At 49.5% G+C, this 18,277-nt stretch overlaps 1 protein-coding gene across 16 annotated transcripts in view; it reads right to left on the bottom strand.

Annotated features, from left to right (window-relative positions):
• Window positions 1-2,349: 2,349 nt before the first annotated feature.
• The window catches only part of MARK3 (microtubule affinity regulating kinase 3), a 109,225-nt gene continuing 93,297 nt past the window's right edge, over window positions 2,350-18,277 (bottom strand). For 9 of the 16 annotated variants that reach the window (XM_059685319.1, XM_059685257.1, XM_059685229.1 and 6 more), the window contains 4 exons: window positions 11,883-12,140; window positions 7,961-7,987; window positions 5,883-5,927; window positions 2,350-3,272 (listed from right to left, as the gene is read on the bottom strand). In XM_059685319.1, the coding sequence (XP_059541302.1) occupies window positions 2,927-3,272; window positions 5,883-5,927; window positions 7,961-7,987; window positions 11,883-12,140 (676 nt within the window). In that variant the 3' untranslated portion in view covers window positions 2,350-2,926. The remainder of the gene's footprint in view (window positions 3,273-5,882; window positions 5,928-7,960; window positions 7,988-11,882; window positions 12,141-18,277) is intronic. The other 7 variants (XM_059685239.1, XM_059685329.1, XM_059685282.1 and 4 more) reach the window with 3 other exon arrangements.

Consider the following 18,277-nt stretch of genomic DNA (forward strand, 5'->3'; position numbering starts at 1 on the left):
AGACTGGCCTCTGCGCCCACCGGCCGAGCGGGAGCTGCCAGGACAGCGCTGCCAGCAGCAGTGTCCACCGCGGCAGCCGCGTGCTCAGAGGCGCACAGGAAGCCCCTTTTCCTGCCGTGGCTCTCCAGGCTTCCGGGAACCTGTGCTGCAGAAGGCCCACCACTGCTTCCTTTGTGGCAGGCATGGTTCCTCCATTCTCTGCACGCGCCTCCGGTGCAGCCGGAAGCCCGAGAGCTGGGCACACGCGGAGCCGCGCCTGGTCCTGGCCTGCCTGGTCCTGCGAGGGAAGCGGCATGTCTGGAACAGTCACCTTCCTTTCCGGACCAGGACACCGCCCTGCTTGTCGGGCATCAAACCAGCAGCTCCGGCCGGCCACGTTCCCCCGCCCCCCTCGGGTCCCAGGGAGTGGAGGAGGGGAACACGGGGCCTTGTCTTTGCTGCTTAAACAACGTTCAAGCACTCCAGAACATTCCTTTACAAACCCGTGTATGCAGAATAAAAATGCCATCTCCTGAGAACGCAGAATCTAAAGGAGGGCCTGGCCCCTCAGCGAGGGATGAAGTTCATGTTGAACCTCAGTAAAGGTAACACCTGCGCTGCCACTAAAATCAAGTCACCGTCAATGAGGAATAAAGCCTCTGCATGCGACCACCTCAGACATCTGACTCCTGTGGTGACCACGGGGCTTACCCCCACTTCTCACTGACCAGTGTACCAGAACGCAGGGCAGCGAGGATCAAAGAGCAGCTGTCAACGACACGGCTTCTTTCTGCATAAAGAGCGGCCATTTCATCAGGGCACGTGGTGAACGCATCTCGCTAAGGCCTCGCGGAGTTCCCCTCGCCCTGGAGGAAACAACTGGTGGCGGTGGCGGCGGAAAGACTGAAGAACAGGCGCAGCCCCGCCCCGTGCGCAGAGCGGAGCTCCCATCTCCACCCTCTGGCCTCTGCGGGCCGCACAGAGCTGGACACGGAAGTGACAGGCCCCAGAAGGAGGAGGGGACTACCGACTCACTAGCGAAGGCCTGCAAGGTTTCAGCGAGGTGCTGTGACGTGCTCCGCACTTACGTCCAAGGGCACTCAGCCCTGCCCCGTCCTCCCAGCTCCGGTGGCCCCCAGGCCTGGGCCCCTGCTCCCTGCAGGCTGAGCCCCCTCTCCCAGTCTCTCCAGGGGGAGTCCACGCCTGTGCTGCTGGCCCGCCCGCCAGGCCTCCCACCACCTGCCCCCACGCAGGGCGGCAGCGTTCTCTCGGCTGCTCCTGCCAGAAGCTGTGTGGTCGCCTTTGGCTTCTTCTCACTCACCCGCCTCCACCCCAGAGCAAATGCATCTGACTCCTTTCAAAACATCCAGAACAGCCACCATCTCACCAGCAGGATCTCTTGCCTCATCACCGCCAGCCGCCTCGTCTCCCACCGTCCCTGGCCGCTCCTGGCTGCCAGCACCGCGCCCTGAAGACCTGAGGCTGCGCACTCTTCTCTGGGAAGTCCCAGCAGCTCCCGTCAGAGAAAGACCGGTATCTGCAATGACCTTCAGGGCCCTGGTGGAGTGTGACTGCATCTCCCTTCACTCGGCTCCAACACGCGGCGCACTCTGGCCTCAGGCCTCTGCAGGTGCCTCCCCTGCTCAAGCACAGAACCCCACCACCCACAGCCCCGAGCACAGCACCTGCTGGAACCAGGACCCCGGAGGCCTTGCCCAGCGCCCATTTTTCACAGCGTTGATACGGCTCCGCCCCAGGTACCTTCCTGGTCGCTGTGGACTGCCATGCTTTAGAACACACCTTTCTGAGACTAGGGGTCTGTTTTGCTCACGGACGTGTCCCTAACACACTGGAACAGTGTCCTGCTGTGGCAGACAAGAGTGTTTGTGACTTGAGTGTCCAGACTTTCATCCTGTGACCAACAAACCCAGAACCCAAACAGCACACCCATCGATGTGACAACCTCCCTGTGAGAGCAAAGTGTCAAAATGACTGATGAGTCATCAGCTCAAAGGACCAGGGAGGTGCTGGGAAAAGCTGTTGGCTGAATTCATGGAATGAACCACGAAAAACGAGAGGAAAGTGACATACTTCACAGAGGAAATCCAGAACCGCCAGACCCGCACTGCAGCTCACAGGAGTGCCGGCTCCTGAGGCGGAGACGGGGGCCGGGGAGGCAGCCGCTCCGACTCCCAGGCTCCTCAGCCGCCGGAGGGAGGGCCGTCTTCTCCCTTCACCGCCTTCAGGACCCTCTAAGGACAAAGGCCTCCCACACTCGCCAACTGCTTTTGTTCGACTTGCTGGTGAAGCAAAACACTCAGTCACTGCCTTCACCGAGTCTTAAATACAGTACTAGGACACAATGCGAGGTTTTACTGAGAAAAAGTGAATGTTTAATTATCTTGTGAATCTACTTAGAAAAACACACAAGCAAAGTTCACAACTATAAATTTAAACCTTTTGCACTAAAAAACACACGAACAACAAACACAAAACCACAGGCATGAACTGTAAACCTGTACTAATTACCAACTAGTCTTAAGGTTAATTCGTAGTAGTTCAGTATTTCCTCCTTGGCAAGTGTAACAGCTGTAGCACCAATGACCTCCCACAGAGCTGCTGGGACGGGCGGCCAGGCAGGGAGATGCTCCGTGTGCACCACCCGCACGCGCGGCCCACTCGCACCCACAGGAGGCACGTGGAGATGGAGGTCACACGCTGACCCTCAGGGCAATGGAAAGAAGACAGAGGGCACACGTGTCACACAGCTTTAATGTAGTGCATTCGTAGAAAAGAGGCCAGCTTTCGCTCCCAGGCGTGCTCTCGTCCTTATAGTTTAATACCATGATTTAGAAGATGCAGACGTTATTGCCTAAATATTATTCTATACATTTCCACCAGCGCCCAGGAACTTCAGGCCGCTGCTCTATTACACCATCGTTCCCGGTTACAGCTTTAGCTCATTGGCAATCTTGGAAGCAATGTTTTTGAAAGCGATGGACGTCCCTGATATCCGCTTGAACCGCACCCCGTTCAGAGACAGTCTTGGCAGCTTGCACACCTCCATCTCCCACTGCACGAGGCTCTCCGCGTGCCCGTCGCCGTGGACACAGAAGAGGAGGAAGCGCTCTCTCTGCTCGTAGTCGCAGTTGTTGGCGTCCAGCACTTTGCGGATCTCCCGCATCATGTCGCTGGGGTCCATGGAACTAGTGGTTTTCATGCTCCAGGTGAAGCGCAGGGAGCGAGGTTTTGCTTCTTTGTTTTCATCCTTTTGCTCAGCAGAGACGTTGCGACTGAAACGCACAGCGGCAGGTTTATTTTCATTTGCACAGGACAGCCGGCCCTCTACTCTAGCTAGCGCACGACCAGCTCCAGCACAGCGCGGAGCCGGGCCGTTTTCCTGCACAGGCCCACACGTGGTTATCTGTTTCTTTTCTAAGAAATAACCATCTATTTGCTTCCCCCTAAAGTCATAGGCCACACATGCAGAAAATCTGACTGTAAGACCTTCACCCAGTCATGTACTTACTAAAATTAAGAAAATAGTTAAATCAGGCAAAGTGGAGAGAGAGCTGCCCACATGTCCAAGAGCCCAGCTCTGCCCCAGGCTGAGCACAGGTGGCAAGGAGCCCTCAGCCCCTCACAGGGGTCCTGCTTGGCTCCTGTGACGCTCCTCACTCACACAGCCCCCGCCGGCACTGTGATGGGATAACCGGCGACTCAGCAGTTCAACCTGCTTTCCCTGCCACCAGCCCCACAGGCTGAGCACATAGCTGTGTGGGAGCAGGCGGGGGGGGGGGGGGGGGGGGGAGGCACTCTCTCAATCCCCTGCACCCACCTCCATTATTTTTCCTTCTACTTTAATTTAAACATCTAGTTTCAGTTAAAAAAAAAATTCTTACATGACATTATCTTGCTAGTGCAATAAAAAAAAGTGTTAAGGCTTATTTGTTGCTGAGCAAAAGTGACCTGTTTGAATGCAAACTATGGGCTCAAAGTTCAAGCCGAAGTGCCCACATCCATGGACGTCACCGTGGGGCCCAGCCAGGGTTCTCCTGCAGCCCCAAGAACAGGCCTCCTGCTGCCTTCCTGTTAATTATGGACACAAACTGCCATCCACAGTCTCCTTCATGTGCACATGGAGGCCTCGATTAGGATGGCGAACACCTAACACTCGTGCGCATTAAACACACCCAGCGTAACATGTTAAATACACTTCATCTTAGGGCAAAGTCGTTAGCAGTGCTGAGGGTAGGCCACAGGTTTTACTGTGCATTCAGTTCCCTGGTGCTGACCTGCTGATAGGGCATTCCGCTGGATTCACATCCACCAAAACCGACTGGAAGCTTCCTATGTATAAAATTCTGTTGGGCACGGAATAGGCCATAAAAAGGAGCAAGAGCTCTCAGACGCAGTCGGGTGTGGGAGGAGGACTGCCCCCTGAGGAACAGCAGTGACCAGAGGGTCCCAGAGCCAGGCTGGCCCACCTCCTGGCAGGAGCCAGGGGAGGAGGAACCGCTCCTGGAGGGGCTTCTGGGGAGGACTCTGAGGAGCCCGGGTCCCACACCACCCCGGGGGCGGGAAAGCATCTCCATGTGCGAGCAGAGGGAGTGTCAGCAGAGGCACAGGGCGGACATGGGCAAGTGTGCCAACAGACGGACTGGGCAGTGTACGCACTCCGTTGTCACACACCAGGAGGCAGGTCCTGTGACTCCCTTCCTATCATGGAGGGGAACAAGCTCAGGACAGCTAGAGCCCGTGCCAGGCTACAGTGGGCAGGCCTGGGGCATACTGCTGCCCGGCTCTCACCCCAACAAGCTGCCTCAACTGAGGCAGGCTGCTGAGACTCTACAGGGCCTCGCATGGACATGGTCGGCCAGGCAATGGGGCCACTGCAGGTTTTCATTCAGAAAAGTCCTATGACAGAGCTGTGCTTTAGAGAGACCAGGGAGAGAGCCAATGGGTGTCAATAAGGACCTGAGCAGCACGTGGCAACCACTGTAAAGGGCACAGGGAGGGACCAACCACGGAGACGGAGTCCTGAGCCTCACTGGTGACTCTTTTGTCCCCAATCTGAGCAATGACAGCTACACCAGATTTTAAAGAAAAACACTCGCCTGGCTGGCATGGCTCAGTGGTTAAGCATTGATCTATGAATCAGGAAGTCATGGTTCAATTCCTGGTCAGGGCACATGCTCAGAATGCAGGCCTGATCCCCAGTATGAGGCGTGCAAGGGGCAGCCAATTGGTGATTCTCTCATCATTGATGTTTCTACCTCTCTCCCCCTCTCCCTTCCTCTCTGAAATCAATAAAAATACATTAAAAAATAAAATACTTGAAAACATAATCACTGTTCTAAAAATCTAATTTTCCCTAGCTGGTTTAGTTCAGTGGATAGAGTGTCAGCCTGTGGACTGAAGGGTCCTGGGTTTGATTCCAGTCAAGGACACATTCCAGGTTGCGGGCTTGATTCCTGGTAGGGAGCGTGCAGGAGGCAGCCAGTCAATGATTCTCTCTCATCATTGATGTTTCTCTCTCTCCCTCTCCCTTCCTCTCTGAAAGCAATAAAAATATATTCAAAAACCTAATTTGAAATTTCTACTCACTGCTTTCATGTTTGAGACTAGATCTATGCTAGGAGTCACTGAGATATCTGGAGTGCTCCCACCAAACCCAGACCTTAGTTCCTGTTGTTAGGGCCCAGACAGTGGCACCCTGGCGCCCTCCTGTGGTCCTGGGGTGTAGCACACCTCTGGCCCAGGCCCACCGCCAGGGGGCAGCAGTGGCATTGCCTCTTCCCAACCACAGAACCCAGACCCACCAAACCCATAGGCCAGCAGGAAGAGCATCACCGCAACCACAGTTTTTAACATAAAATATATTTAAAAATCATCTCCCTCACCTGGAGCCCTCATATCTCCCGTTCCTCTCATATTCGGTCGGAAGCCTGAATGAACAGGACGCAGAAGCAGAGAAGTGGAAGAGAGAAAAGAGGTCTTACACAGCAGCACACGAAGCCCGGTGCAAACCAAGAAACCCAAGTCACCCGTGAGCTTAGGTCTCTCTCTCATGGTGGCCCAGACAGCGCTCCGCCTCTCCAGGTGTCCGCAGGCCGAGCAGGTGGCGGGCTGCACACTGGCTTCCCAGACCCAGCAGGTGCCCTGCCCAGCCCTGGCAGCAGAGCACTCGTGGCCTTCGACTGGAGGTACGCTGGTCTTTTAAATAACTCCCCGAAGTGTAATGGCTTTCTATGAAAGGGAACTGGATTTATCAGCTGAATTCTACATTCAAGCAGATAATTGTCTTTTCAAGAAAAACCTGGAAACTAGGAAGATCAACTCAAAGCCACCACCAAGTGGCATTTCCCTCAGGAAGAAGGTGGTCTTCCCAGTTTTTGGTAAAGACTCACGTTAACCAAGCCTCTCAGAGGCCCACTGGTTTCACTGAGTGAGAAACAGTAGCCAGCCTTCCAGGGAGCTGAGAGGCACAGGCACAGGGTGGCCTCCACGGCAGACTTTCTGCCTCAGGAGTGTGCATTCCAAGGTAGTGAGCAACATTTTTGGTCTCTTGACTGTCAGCATCAAAAAATAGTCATCTCACCCTAGCCAGTTTGGCTCGCCCTCGGACTGAGGGTCCTGGGTTCGATTCTGACCAAGGGCAGGTACCTCAGTTGTAGGGCTTGATCCTCGGCACTGGTTGGATCATGCGCAGGAGGCAACCAACTGACGTGTCTTTCTCACAATTGATCTTTCTCTCTCTCCCCCTTCCTCTCTCTCTAATATTAGTAAACATCCTCCAGTAAGGATTAAAAAAAAAAGTCTTCTGGTAGGAACAGCATACATTACAGTGCTTCAATTAAAAACAAGACATGCTTGCCCTAGCTGGTTTGGCTCAGTGGATAGAGTGTCGGCCTGAGGACCAAAGGGTCCTGGGTTCGATTCCGGTCAGGGGCACATGTCTGGGGTTGTGGGCTCAATCCCCAGTGGGAAGAGTGCAGGAGGCAGCCAACCAGTGATTCTCTCTCATTACTGATGATTCTATCTCTCTTCCTCTCCCTTCTCTGAAATCAATAAAAATATATTAAGATAAAAAATAAAATAAAAACAAGACATGCTTGCATGGTGGGCATGGCACAGTGGTTGAGCATTGACCTATGAACCAGGAGGTCACAGTTGGACTCCAGGCTGAGACCTATGCCCGAGTTGCAGCTCAATCCCCAGTGTGGGGCATAGAGGAGGCAGCCAATCAATGATTCTCTCTCATTATTGATGTTTCTCTCTCTCCCTCTTTCTCCCTTCCTCTTTGAAATCAATAAAAATATTTTTTTAAAGACCCACGAAAAACAAGATACGCTTTCTTCAGTGGTTGGTGGAAAGTGGCTTTTAATAAAATACTATTTACTCTTCAACTCTGAAAATATTACAACATTTCTGCTATGCAGCGCCCCAAACCTAATAGGCTATAAAGTGTGAGTTTTAGACTTGTCTCTCATTTCAGAATATGAGCTAATTTCCCTCTCACTTTAGAGGCTTTTGCTAATTGAATCCTCTATGAAATGAAAAATGATGACATACACAATCACAACTTACCTCTGCCCGCTTGAGGCTGCCCATGAAATGTACACTAACGTTACTGCACATCTCATCCCTCAAACAGAAGCATGCTGAGTGTTATTAGTATGAAGACAGAATTATTCGGATGCTAAATAATTCTACTGAAGAAAGAAAAGGCACAGAGCATGCGTAGGCCTCTTGTTATGTGGGTGCCGCAGTCCCTTTCAAAATGCCTGAAAGAGTTAATCTATTTTTTCCCCCAGTTTCCTTTCAAGGAAATAAGTATTTAGTTCTCAGCAGAAAGTTTAGTTAAAAAAATAAAACAAAAAACAAACAGGGCTAAAAAGCCAAACCTGATGTTAATTGCAGGAACCATTTTGGGGTGAGGATTGAAAAAAAAAAGTATATATATATATATAAATCCTACCTTTTGATAAACCTGAATGACATGTTTCTAAAAGAAATTAAGCCAAAAATAAAAATTAACAAAAATGACTTGTACAAATGAAATATAAATCCAGTCAATTATAAAGAGAAAGAAAAACAACAAATAAAACAGGCTCCTTTTCTGTCCAATGAACAATGAAACAGTGATATGTGTTGAAAAACTAAAATTATTACAGATAATTGAGGGTGTGATCTTTTAATTATAAACATTTAAAAATCTATACTTGTAAGCAAAAACTCAGCATTGACACTGACATCAGCTGTAATGAGTTTAAGGCTCTTCACATGGCTCTATGTTAAGACAATAAAGTCAACATCTTGTCTGAAATAAATGACTTAAGTCATTTGCAATAAACTAGTAATAAAACATTTTTCAATTTTCTTCAGAATATCTTATGAACAAAAATTTCACGTTCTTATACAGAAACATTAAAAATTTCATTATAAAATGTTTAACCATTAAGAGAATCATTGCTTACTTCAGGAAGGTAATTTAAACATTAACAGTAGCTATAAATTACTTTTTAAGAAAAAGTAACTTATTAGGGTATTAAATGAAGCAGACTTTTCAGTTTTAGATACTGAAATGAATGGAAATTTCATGACTGTATAAACAATGGGTGATTCATTTTTATGTTTTAGGAATAAACTCAAAGAGCCCAATTTAAAAAAAGTGACTCTGCTTGTAAAACATTTTAGGAAGATGCTTAGGCTGAGAGGAACAGAATCTGACCAAAGAAACTTGAAATTGCTGGTCAGGCTGGTGTGACAACGCTCTCAGCCTTCCTGGGCAAGCGTGGCCTGGGCTTGTCAAACGACTTGGAAAGCCCATGGCTGCGACTGAGCACAGGAGGCGCGGGGATGTGTCTGCCGCTGGACTGACGGAATGGATCCCTGTGTTTTGTTTTGTTTTTCTAATCTGGGGTGATGTTGGCAGTGCTTGAGACATTGACCCATTTAAAAATATCTAACTACTGTAGGTACTACGACCAAGCACCTCATAACCAGATCAGAAGTGGTACACAGCAAGTAGAGAAGATCATGCATTGAAAAGGGTTTGTAAATATTTAAGCACTACATGAAGGCAGTATTATTCAACAGTTTGTTTTAGTTGAAAACTGATTAAAAGGTCTTTAAAATGTATTTTCATTCCTGAGTTTTCTACCTGAGGCAAGTCAGGGTTATTGGTCAAGGACCTAGGACTGCTTTCCTAATTTTTCCTCCCACGAATCCCTTGAGGTAGAGAGAGCAGGAAGCTGCAGGCCCGAGGCCTCACCTCACTCCTGCTGAGTGCACAGGGCCTCAGAGGTGGCAGGGCCCACAGCTCGCCCAAACTACAGGGCATTTGGGCAGAGCTGGGCGTACGTTTCCTGGGGCCTACTCTCTGCCCACTGCACCAGGGCAGGTCTCCTGTGCAGATTCTAAGTGCCAACCCGAGCCTTTCAGGGACTGAACACAGCTGCAGCTGCAGCTGTTAGGGGAGGCCCAGACGCTGAGAAGACTACAGCAGAAGGACCGACTGTCTTTACGAATAAACTGACTACATCTGAAGGAGAGCACCAAGGAGACTCCAGACCTCAGCCTGCAAACTTGAAAACAGAAGACGATGACCTTTCTGGAAAACGTGGGGGTGGAAACTAAAACAAGATGACCCCCTGGAATTTTTAAACAAGAAACCTCAACCTCCAAGTTCGATTCAGAAACATGAAATAAACTTAGAATCTTAAACATGTGCCCCATCTCTCTCAACCACATCTCCAGTTTCTTCTAAAAAATTGAGTGATATCTACTTCACAGGGTAGACTGTGGAGATTGATGAGTGTGTGTGTGTTTATATTTATAAAATGAGTATAGCTATACCTGAAATTCTACAGGCATCTACTTATCTTAGTGCACAGAAAGCAGTCAAAAATTTTTATCAAGGATAGTACATGTATTAAGATGATTTTTATTTTTTTAAATTATCTTTTTATTGATTCAGAGGGGAAGGAAGAGGGAGATAAAAACATCAATGACGAGAGAGAATCATCCATCGGTTTGCCTCCTGCACACCCCCCACTGGGATGGAGCCTGCAACCCGGGCATGTGCCCGGATCAGGAATTGAACCAAGACCTCCTGGTTCATAGGTCGCTGCTCAACCCCTGAGCCACGCCAGCTGGGCTTAAGATTTTTTAAAACAAAGCACAAAGGAAACAAATAAATTCAAGGATTTTAATGATGGGCCCACAACAGACCAAAGTGCAGGGCCACTACATTGACCGCTATGACTAGTGCTTAGCCAGACCTGACTGCTGCACCTCCATTCTGTGCTCAAAGGGCAACCCACCAGGTGACAGCAGGCAGCAGGGCCAGGGAGGGAAACAGCCAAGGGAATGACACCCAGCTCCATCTCCTACCACCCACGTTTCAGCGGCCGATTCCATTTCAGCCCAGTCCCCAGGAGGGAGTGGGGGACAGGGAGGCCTGGGGTGACACTGAGGGGGAGGAGTGAATTATTCTGGGGGTTCAAAAACTCTTCCTGGATTGGACTTCAAACCTGGCAAGACCCTTTAGACCATCTGTTCTCCGCCCAGCCTGGAGCACGGCGTCTCAGCAAAGGGGCCCGAAGAGAGGGAGAGGCAGGCGGGAACCCTGCCTGCTCTGGCCCTAGGCAGTGCTCCTGATGTCAGAAGTCCTCCCTCATCTGGTACTCAGTACAGACAGATCATCTGGGGAACAGTTTAAAGTGACTCGTCTAACTTTTAGATGATTGATCTAAAATAAAACTATGGGAGGAATCAAGGAGACTTAAAAAGTGGTACTTAACTTACAGTTTAAATACAAAGGCCCCATGAAACTGAGCAGCAAGCTAATGGGCGAGAGGGAGTGAGGCACAGAGGCGGCACCAACCATTCTGGACCCTGAGAAGATGCACTGCTGTGCTGAGCAGACAGATGGACAGGAGGGTCGGAAGCAGGTAAGCCTGCAGGACCCCCGGACACACGAGTGCAGAGCGAGGCGGCTCAGCTTCCTGGGCGTCCTGGGGAGGTCCTGGCTAACAGTGCCTTTGCCTATTTGCTGCTGGTACGAAGTGGCATCTTTCCCTTTTCCTCTAGTAGCAGCCAATGCTTCTAGGCATCTGCAACCTCTACAGCTCGATTATGGACACAAGTTAAAATACCTCAAGGGATCCACAGACATGTCCCAGGGCCCGGAATGACAGCCTGCTGAACACATGAAGAATTTCATGCACGACCAGATACTAGTTTCCTTCTGAGCACAAACCAGAGATGTTATTCGCAAAACTACACCATTTCAGAAAGGTGCCTTGTTCTTACTATAATTCACTGAGACCAACAGAGAGCACAGCTGCAAGACTCAGACTTTAAGACACTTAGTGCTCCTCAGTGACAACGAAGTGCAAGGAGAAGAGGAACTGTGTCCTTGGTGACCGCGCACAGCGTGCCAGCCCTGCCTACCCTGGTCTGGGGTTCTGCTCCACCAAAGTGACCATCTATGCAGACAAAGGTGCCAAGCAGCCCGGCCGGTTGGTTGAGCACTGACCTATGAACCAGGTCACAGTTCGATCCCCAGGTTGCGGGCTCGATCCCCAGTGTGGGGTGTGCAAGAGCAGGCGGTCGATGATTCTCTATCATTGATGTTTCGATCTCTCCCTCCCTCTCTCTGAAATCAGTAAAAACATCTATTTTTTAAAAAGTGTGATGCAAGGAACAGTAAGGAGCCACGACCTCGCAAGTGCTGGGAAATGTTTCCTGGGATTCTCTTCTAAAACCTTTCAGTCTAGTTAAAGAAACCAGAAAAACATGAGCTAAAGACAAATGAACAGCAGCCAGGCTGGCTTCACACGCACAGAAGACATGTCTCCTCTTGCTGCAAACAACCAGCTCCACCTGGCACTTACCTCCTTGTGAGTTTTGAGGTTAATTTACTGAAAAGATTAGCGGAGCCTCGGCTTCGAGCCTGTGACAATGGCGTGGCTTCGTGGGACAGGCTGGGCGAGGCGGGTGGGCCGTTATAGGTGGCAGTCCGCCGCTCGCGGGGCTGGCCGTGGAACGTGCTGCGACTGGCAGTGCCCCTGGGGAAGCGGACGCGATCCGGGGTGGCCGCGCTGCTGATGCTGTGTGTGGAAGCACCTGGGGCTCTCTGGTCAGGAACGGTGCTAGAAGATGAGGAAGCACAGAGCTTTACATTTTGTTCACCAAATCCTGTCTTTGTGGCAAACATGGCACACAAACATTCAGTCACAATATACCTTTTATCTAAAGTGGAGAGAACCAGCTTTAACAAAACAAGACCCCAGGGGTGTTTCACAGGACTGAGAAGCAAAAGTAAGTTAAATGGGAAAGGGGACCTGAGGAATCATATGTAATGGAACAAAGCCTTGTGGAGTTTAAGGGAACAGCAAACATATTTCCAGGACAAGATAAGGCGGGGAAATTCTAGGACATAGCATGGCTTGAAACTCAAGCGTTCTTCCTTTGCTTCTCCCTCAAATTGCTCCCATGCAGAGACCCGTGCCCATATGGAAGAAAGAAAGGCTATGCCGGTTGAAACTGAAGAACAAGCAACTGAAAAGTTTTGGAAGCACACGATGGCATAGCTGTTGTGACACTCCACACGCTGAACGCGACCTGGAGAAAGGGGTCCTCCCCAATCCGTAGGATGTGAAAGCAAGAAGACACACCGACGACCGAGGCCACCGTAAGACAGGATGTGCGGACTAGCACACACTCAGGAAGGACATTGGACAACTGTGACGAGCTTGGGCTATGAAATCCACAGCGCGAGTCAGGAAGCAGCGGGGACACGTTGGTGCCGTGAGGAAGGCGCATTTCCTTACACAGCCTGGACGTTATCTCCTTCACTGTCTAGTGGAGGTAACAGCATCTTGGGGGGCCCCGGGGGGCATGGACATCGACTTCTGATGTCTCGGGCGCCAGGTGGGAGGTGTGGTGCAGGTGAGGCGGGGCTAGCTGCGTAAGCAAACGTTTCTGTCAGGCTGGGAGGGGTTGGGGTTTGGGCAGAGGCAGAAACAACGATGTGATGGACCAGCGATAAAGAGCAATCTGTGGTTTAAAGCACAGCTTCCTCCCCAACCATCTCAGAACAAAATCTCTTAAACTAGTTCCGGGGACTCCGGAGCACCTCCTAACGTGTAGCCCCCCCCCCCCCCCCAACAGTAATTTTAAAACTGTATTCGCTTTAAAGAAAAGAAGACATCTTCCACGTTCGGGTCTTTATGCCAGAGGGACAATGTCTTCTGAGCTGTGTGTGGCAGAGCCTACTCTACAGAGAGCCCACGTGGTCAGGTCCATGACGAGCACAGACCGCTGCTCCCCACCTGTTCCAGAGTTGAGGATCTTCCTACTCACTGGACATTCACTTCTTCATAAACAAGTCAAAATCCCTGAGGCGTCAAGGGGCCCCCTTTTTCCAGGTGGAGCTAATGAGCAGATGAGCCGTGTACAGAGAGAGGCAGAGTGGCTTCCTGCCCGCAGTTGCCCTGGCACACGCTGCGGGACAGAACCATGACCTCACTTCATCCCAGTGCCAGCGTGTCCTTGGAACAGCCGAGGCGGTTTCCTTCCTTTAAGGAGAGTCGGATGTAGAACTCCGGCCATACTTTCAGTGTCTTTCGGCAGAAATCCCTCCGGGTCCTCAAGTCCTGGAGCCACCCGTTCTATCCCTCCTGCCCTACCATCTAGAGCAGCGGTGCTGTCCTGTGGGTGTCAACCCCTAACAGTGCTTCAGCCAGCCCAACCCCCCTCTCCCATCTCCTCACAGGCAGGGCCCATCCTGTCTTCACTGGTCCCCCGGCATTCACCCACACGCCCTCCAATGTGTCCACCAGTGAGCTGTCTAATATATAAACCTGACTTTGTCACTCATAACCTTTCAAAAGCAGTGTTCAGGATGAAGTTCAAACTCCTCACCTGGCACCCAGGTAGCATCCTAGGCACCCAGAGCCTGGCCCCTGCCCTCTCTCCAGGCTTTACCTTCTACATCACCTCCCAGAACTTGGCCAGCAGAGAACCGTGGCTCGTGCAGGGGCTAAGTGCTCTCCTGACGGGAAAGGAAGGTCAGTGAAATGAGCACTAGAATTGTGGCAGTCCCACTATGAAGACTACCAATAATAAATTGCTCAATAAGACCTTCTTGTCCCTGAATTTTTGAGAATTTTGCCCTCTGACTTGGGAGAGTGGCTCTATCATAGTCATAGACATACTGGAAACAAACGCCACAGAACCGGTTTTGTGTTTTTGCCACTCTGCACTCCCGTTCCCTATGACAAAGAAACACGTGAATCCTGCTTTAGGGGGAGGTTCCTGGGCCCCAGATGTTGCTGACTCCACCCCACAACAAGTTGTGTCCGGCAGTGACAGGCTTAGAGTCAGACCAACAGGGACGGAGGAGACACCCAGGCTTCCTGGGTGTGGGAAGACGGTAAGTCTGATCCTACTGGGCCCAACCAGGGACCCAGGAAGAACGAGGAGCTGCACCAACTGTCCCTGCGCTTTCTAGTTGTAGGCAGAGATGACCTGTTTCATTAAAGCTTGAATGGACTGGGTCCTGCCACCTGCCACACAGAGTCCTAAAGGATTCAACTACGTGAAGAAATGCTTACTTGTCCCCAATACATACAGACATACATAGACATACGTATAACTTTATTTTTAACAAGTTACAGATAAATACAACTCTTTCTACTCTGTATCTGCTCAGGACAGGGCCGGGGTCAGCACTCTTTATCCCCCCCAACAGCTGCTGTCATGGACTCGCCCACGCTGGGAGCTGATTGACAGATGCTGTAAGGAAGGCAGGGCAAGAAGGGGAGGCAGGGCCGTCCGGCTCCTTCCCTGGGGAAGAGAAAAGGCCCGCAGGCCCTGTGGCAGGAAAGGGCTTTTGGTAAGGTACTGGGTAAGGCTGCACAATCTACTCCCCACGAGGCACGCCGTCAATGGTTGGCCAGTGCAGGCAAGATCTACAAGGCATGCAAGCGAGACAGGAGTCTGGACAGACACACTGAAGTTAGAGACCTTCCTAAATAGGAAGTGTAAATCATAGTCTCATGATAGATTATTAATTTTTTTTTAAAATATATTTTATTGATTTTTTACAGAGAGGAAGGGAGAGAGATAGAGAGTTAGAAACATCGATGAGAGAGAAACATCGATCAGCTGCCTCCTGCACATCTCCCACTGGGGATGTGCCCGCAACCCAGGTACATGCCCTTGACCGGAATCGAACCTGGGACCTTTCAGTCCGCAGGCTGACGCTCTATCCACTGAGCCAAACCGGTTTCGGCTGATTATTAAATTTTTTGACATACTAATCTTAGGGGCACTTAGTGGATTATGTTTTAGAAATTTAATATATGTTGTACCACAAAACAAAAAGCCGTGGTCCTGCCTGGCGCCGGCCCCATCAGCGGGTGTGAGTGCTGCCGCTTGCACCTGCTGATGGCACCAGCCCTGCTCGCACCCGCTGCTCTGCACCGTCAGCAGGTGTGAGCGGGGCTGTCGTCTTCAACACATGGAAGCAACAGCGGGAACGGGGCTGCCAGCAGAGAGAGGACAGGGGGCCGTGGCGGGAGGGGCTAAGCAGGGGCACAGAGGATGGGCCGAGACCTGCCCCCGTGCCCACTGCAGCCTTGCAATCCACAGTTCCTTTCAAGGTGCACAAATTCGTGCACTGGGCCCCTAGTTTTTAAATAAACCTTAACTTAAAAATGGCTTTGTATTTATGTCTGATTATCTTTTTGTAATTTTTATTTTAAACTCTAACCCATTTATGATTACTGATGGACATGAATTTTTAATTTATTTTAGTATGACATCTATCCCAGACCAGAACATTATGATACGAATAGTTTTGGTTGCTGATTCAAAGCATATGAATGATTAGGCAAAAGCAGAATTAAAAATATAACCCAAGAGACATCTGTTGTAACTGTGATAAAACACCCTCTGCTCAGTCCTTGGGCCTAATGCAGGACAAATGCATAAATGGGTCAAGTCCAGAGCAACTTCCCAACCATAAAATTTACCTGTGACATCAAATACCTACAACTTCTTTGGAAAACTTCTGTTATGCTTTACTACAATGAATGACATCCCACTAATTCTTGGGGGTTCTCAAGTGAAAACATTTTCAACAGTCTCCTGGAGCTACCCAAAAGCACAGGGCAAGCAAGATGACACCCACATCCTGTCGGGTGGTTAGCAACATCACTAAGTGGAGAGATTATAGTCAGTGTAAACTAAGGAAATTCTTCCATGTACCTATGAACACTTACGATCAGTAATAAAAGCTAGTGTTTGTTGAGCGCTGAGTCAGTGTCTGTGCTAAGTGGCTAAAGGCCCACAGTAAATCTATAGGACGCTGACAGGATGATGATACGATGAAGATGTGATGCCACCTCCTCACACCCGGTTTACACTGACTGCTAGTCGATGCTGGAATGGGCCTGGTTTATGCTGATTGCTAGTCGATGCTGGAATGGGCCTGGTTTATGCTGATTGCTAGTCGATGCTGGAATGGGCCTGGTTTATGCTGATTGCTAGTTGATGCTGGAATGGGCCTGGTTTATGCTGATTGCTAGTCGATGCTGGAATGGGCCTGGTTTACACTGATTGCTAGTCAATCCTGGAATGGGCCCGGTTTACAGTGACTGCTAGTAGATGCTGGAATGGGCCATTTTGAGAGACTGACATCTGAAGGTGGAATAACCACACCAGGGTTATAGCAAAAGCAGTCTGACTTCACACATACTTTCAAAATAATAGTCTTAATTAGAAAATTACTCATGTGCCTCGTGCCCAAACCAAGATGTGCTATATACCTTTTCTCCACTACACACCAAGGACTGGCTTTACTTTTCATACAGTAGAGCTGATAAAACAGAAAGATTGCACTATGAAAAATTAATGAATAAAATTAATTTTAAAATGAAGAAACTCTATTAAAATAAATTGTATTGCTTGGCAAGAGATACACTTGGTGAGGCTTTAAGCCTTGGAGCATCCCATGCTCAAAGTGGAATGCGGCAGGGAGCTGAAGAGCTTGGTGAAGCTGTGGACAGCCTGTGGTCTAATCTCCCGTATAGTTTCCCTCAGCCATGATCACTCTCATGCTGGCATTCTGTATAAGCATTCACATATGTAAGAAAAAGCCCCACACAGTCAAGGCTGGAAACAGAACTTAGGTCCTTTCAGAAGTTGCATAGCCCAGGGACCGTGCAGCTCAGTAGGGTTTTGTCAAGGAATAAGCATATGGGAGAGGAAAAAGCAACAGTCTGCCTAAGAAGTCAGCTGTGCATAGAGAAGGCTCCGTGCATCTAATTTATGACTCATGCATCCATTTTAAGGATAAGAAAGTTGTCACATTTGCTGCCTTAACTGAAAATAAAACGTACGACCACTACAGTTTGGCACTCAAACCTCCAGTAATTTTCCACATTATTGAAAATCCACTTTTAATTTATTTGTAAGATAAAAAGGAAAATAACATCCAGATATTATTCTAAAATTATGGGCCGTCTCGTGTGGTTTGGTGCTGAAACTCTGCTTGGTTAAAGATAAAGACAACACTTTTAGACGCAAAGTGCTGCAATGACTGCAATGACTGATGCTACCAGAAGCAATGAGGCCCCGTCAGGATAAGGAGCCAGCCCCAATGAGGATAGTGCCTGCAGGCAAAGCAGACAGGCAGTGACTCCAAGGTGAACTGAAGCACTGCAGACAAGAGGAAATAGAAGACCATGTGCACACACATAAGGGGCGGGGCGGGGTGGGGGTTGGCAGATCTTGGCCTTAACATAAGCCTCTTACACAGTCTGACTGGCCGGGCCAGTGTAGCTCAGTCGTTAAGTGTTGACCTGTGAACGAAGAGGGTGATTCCTGGGAAGGGCAGGTGCCCAGGTTTTGGGCTCAATCCCCAGTAGGGGGCATGCAGGAGGCAGCCCATCAATGATTCTCTCACATCACTGATGTTTCTCTCTCTTCCTCTCTGACGTCAATAAAAATATATTAAAAAAAAGTCCGACTGTACCTCAGTGAACTGTACATTCTAAAGTTCAAAATGAATCTGATAAATAGCTCAACAATTGAGAAGAACTCATGAAAAGAGGAAGAAGGGCCACAAAACCACTTTTTCCTAGCTCGACAGACTAAAATCCATAACAGAGGAGAAACTTCTGCCTAATTAAGTCTTCTACTGATATCTTCTATTAAAGTACTTTGAACTAGGAGAAATTTATAGATTTGAGAATATAACTAATAAAATTTACCAGCACAG

Source organism: Myotis daubentonii, chromosome 1 (genome assembly GCF_963259705.1).
Source record: "Myotis daubentonii chromosome 1, mMyoDau2.1, whole genome shotgun sequence".
Lineage (NCBI taxonomy): Eukaryota > Metazoa > Chordata > Mammalia > Chiroptera > Vespertilionidae > Myotis > Myotis daubentonii.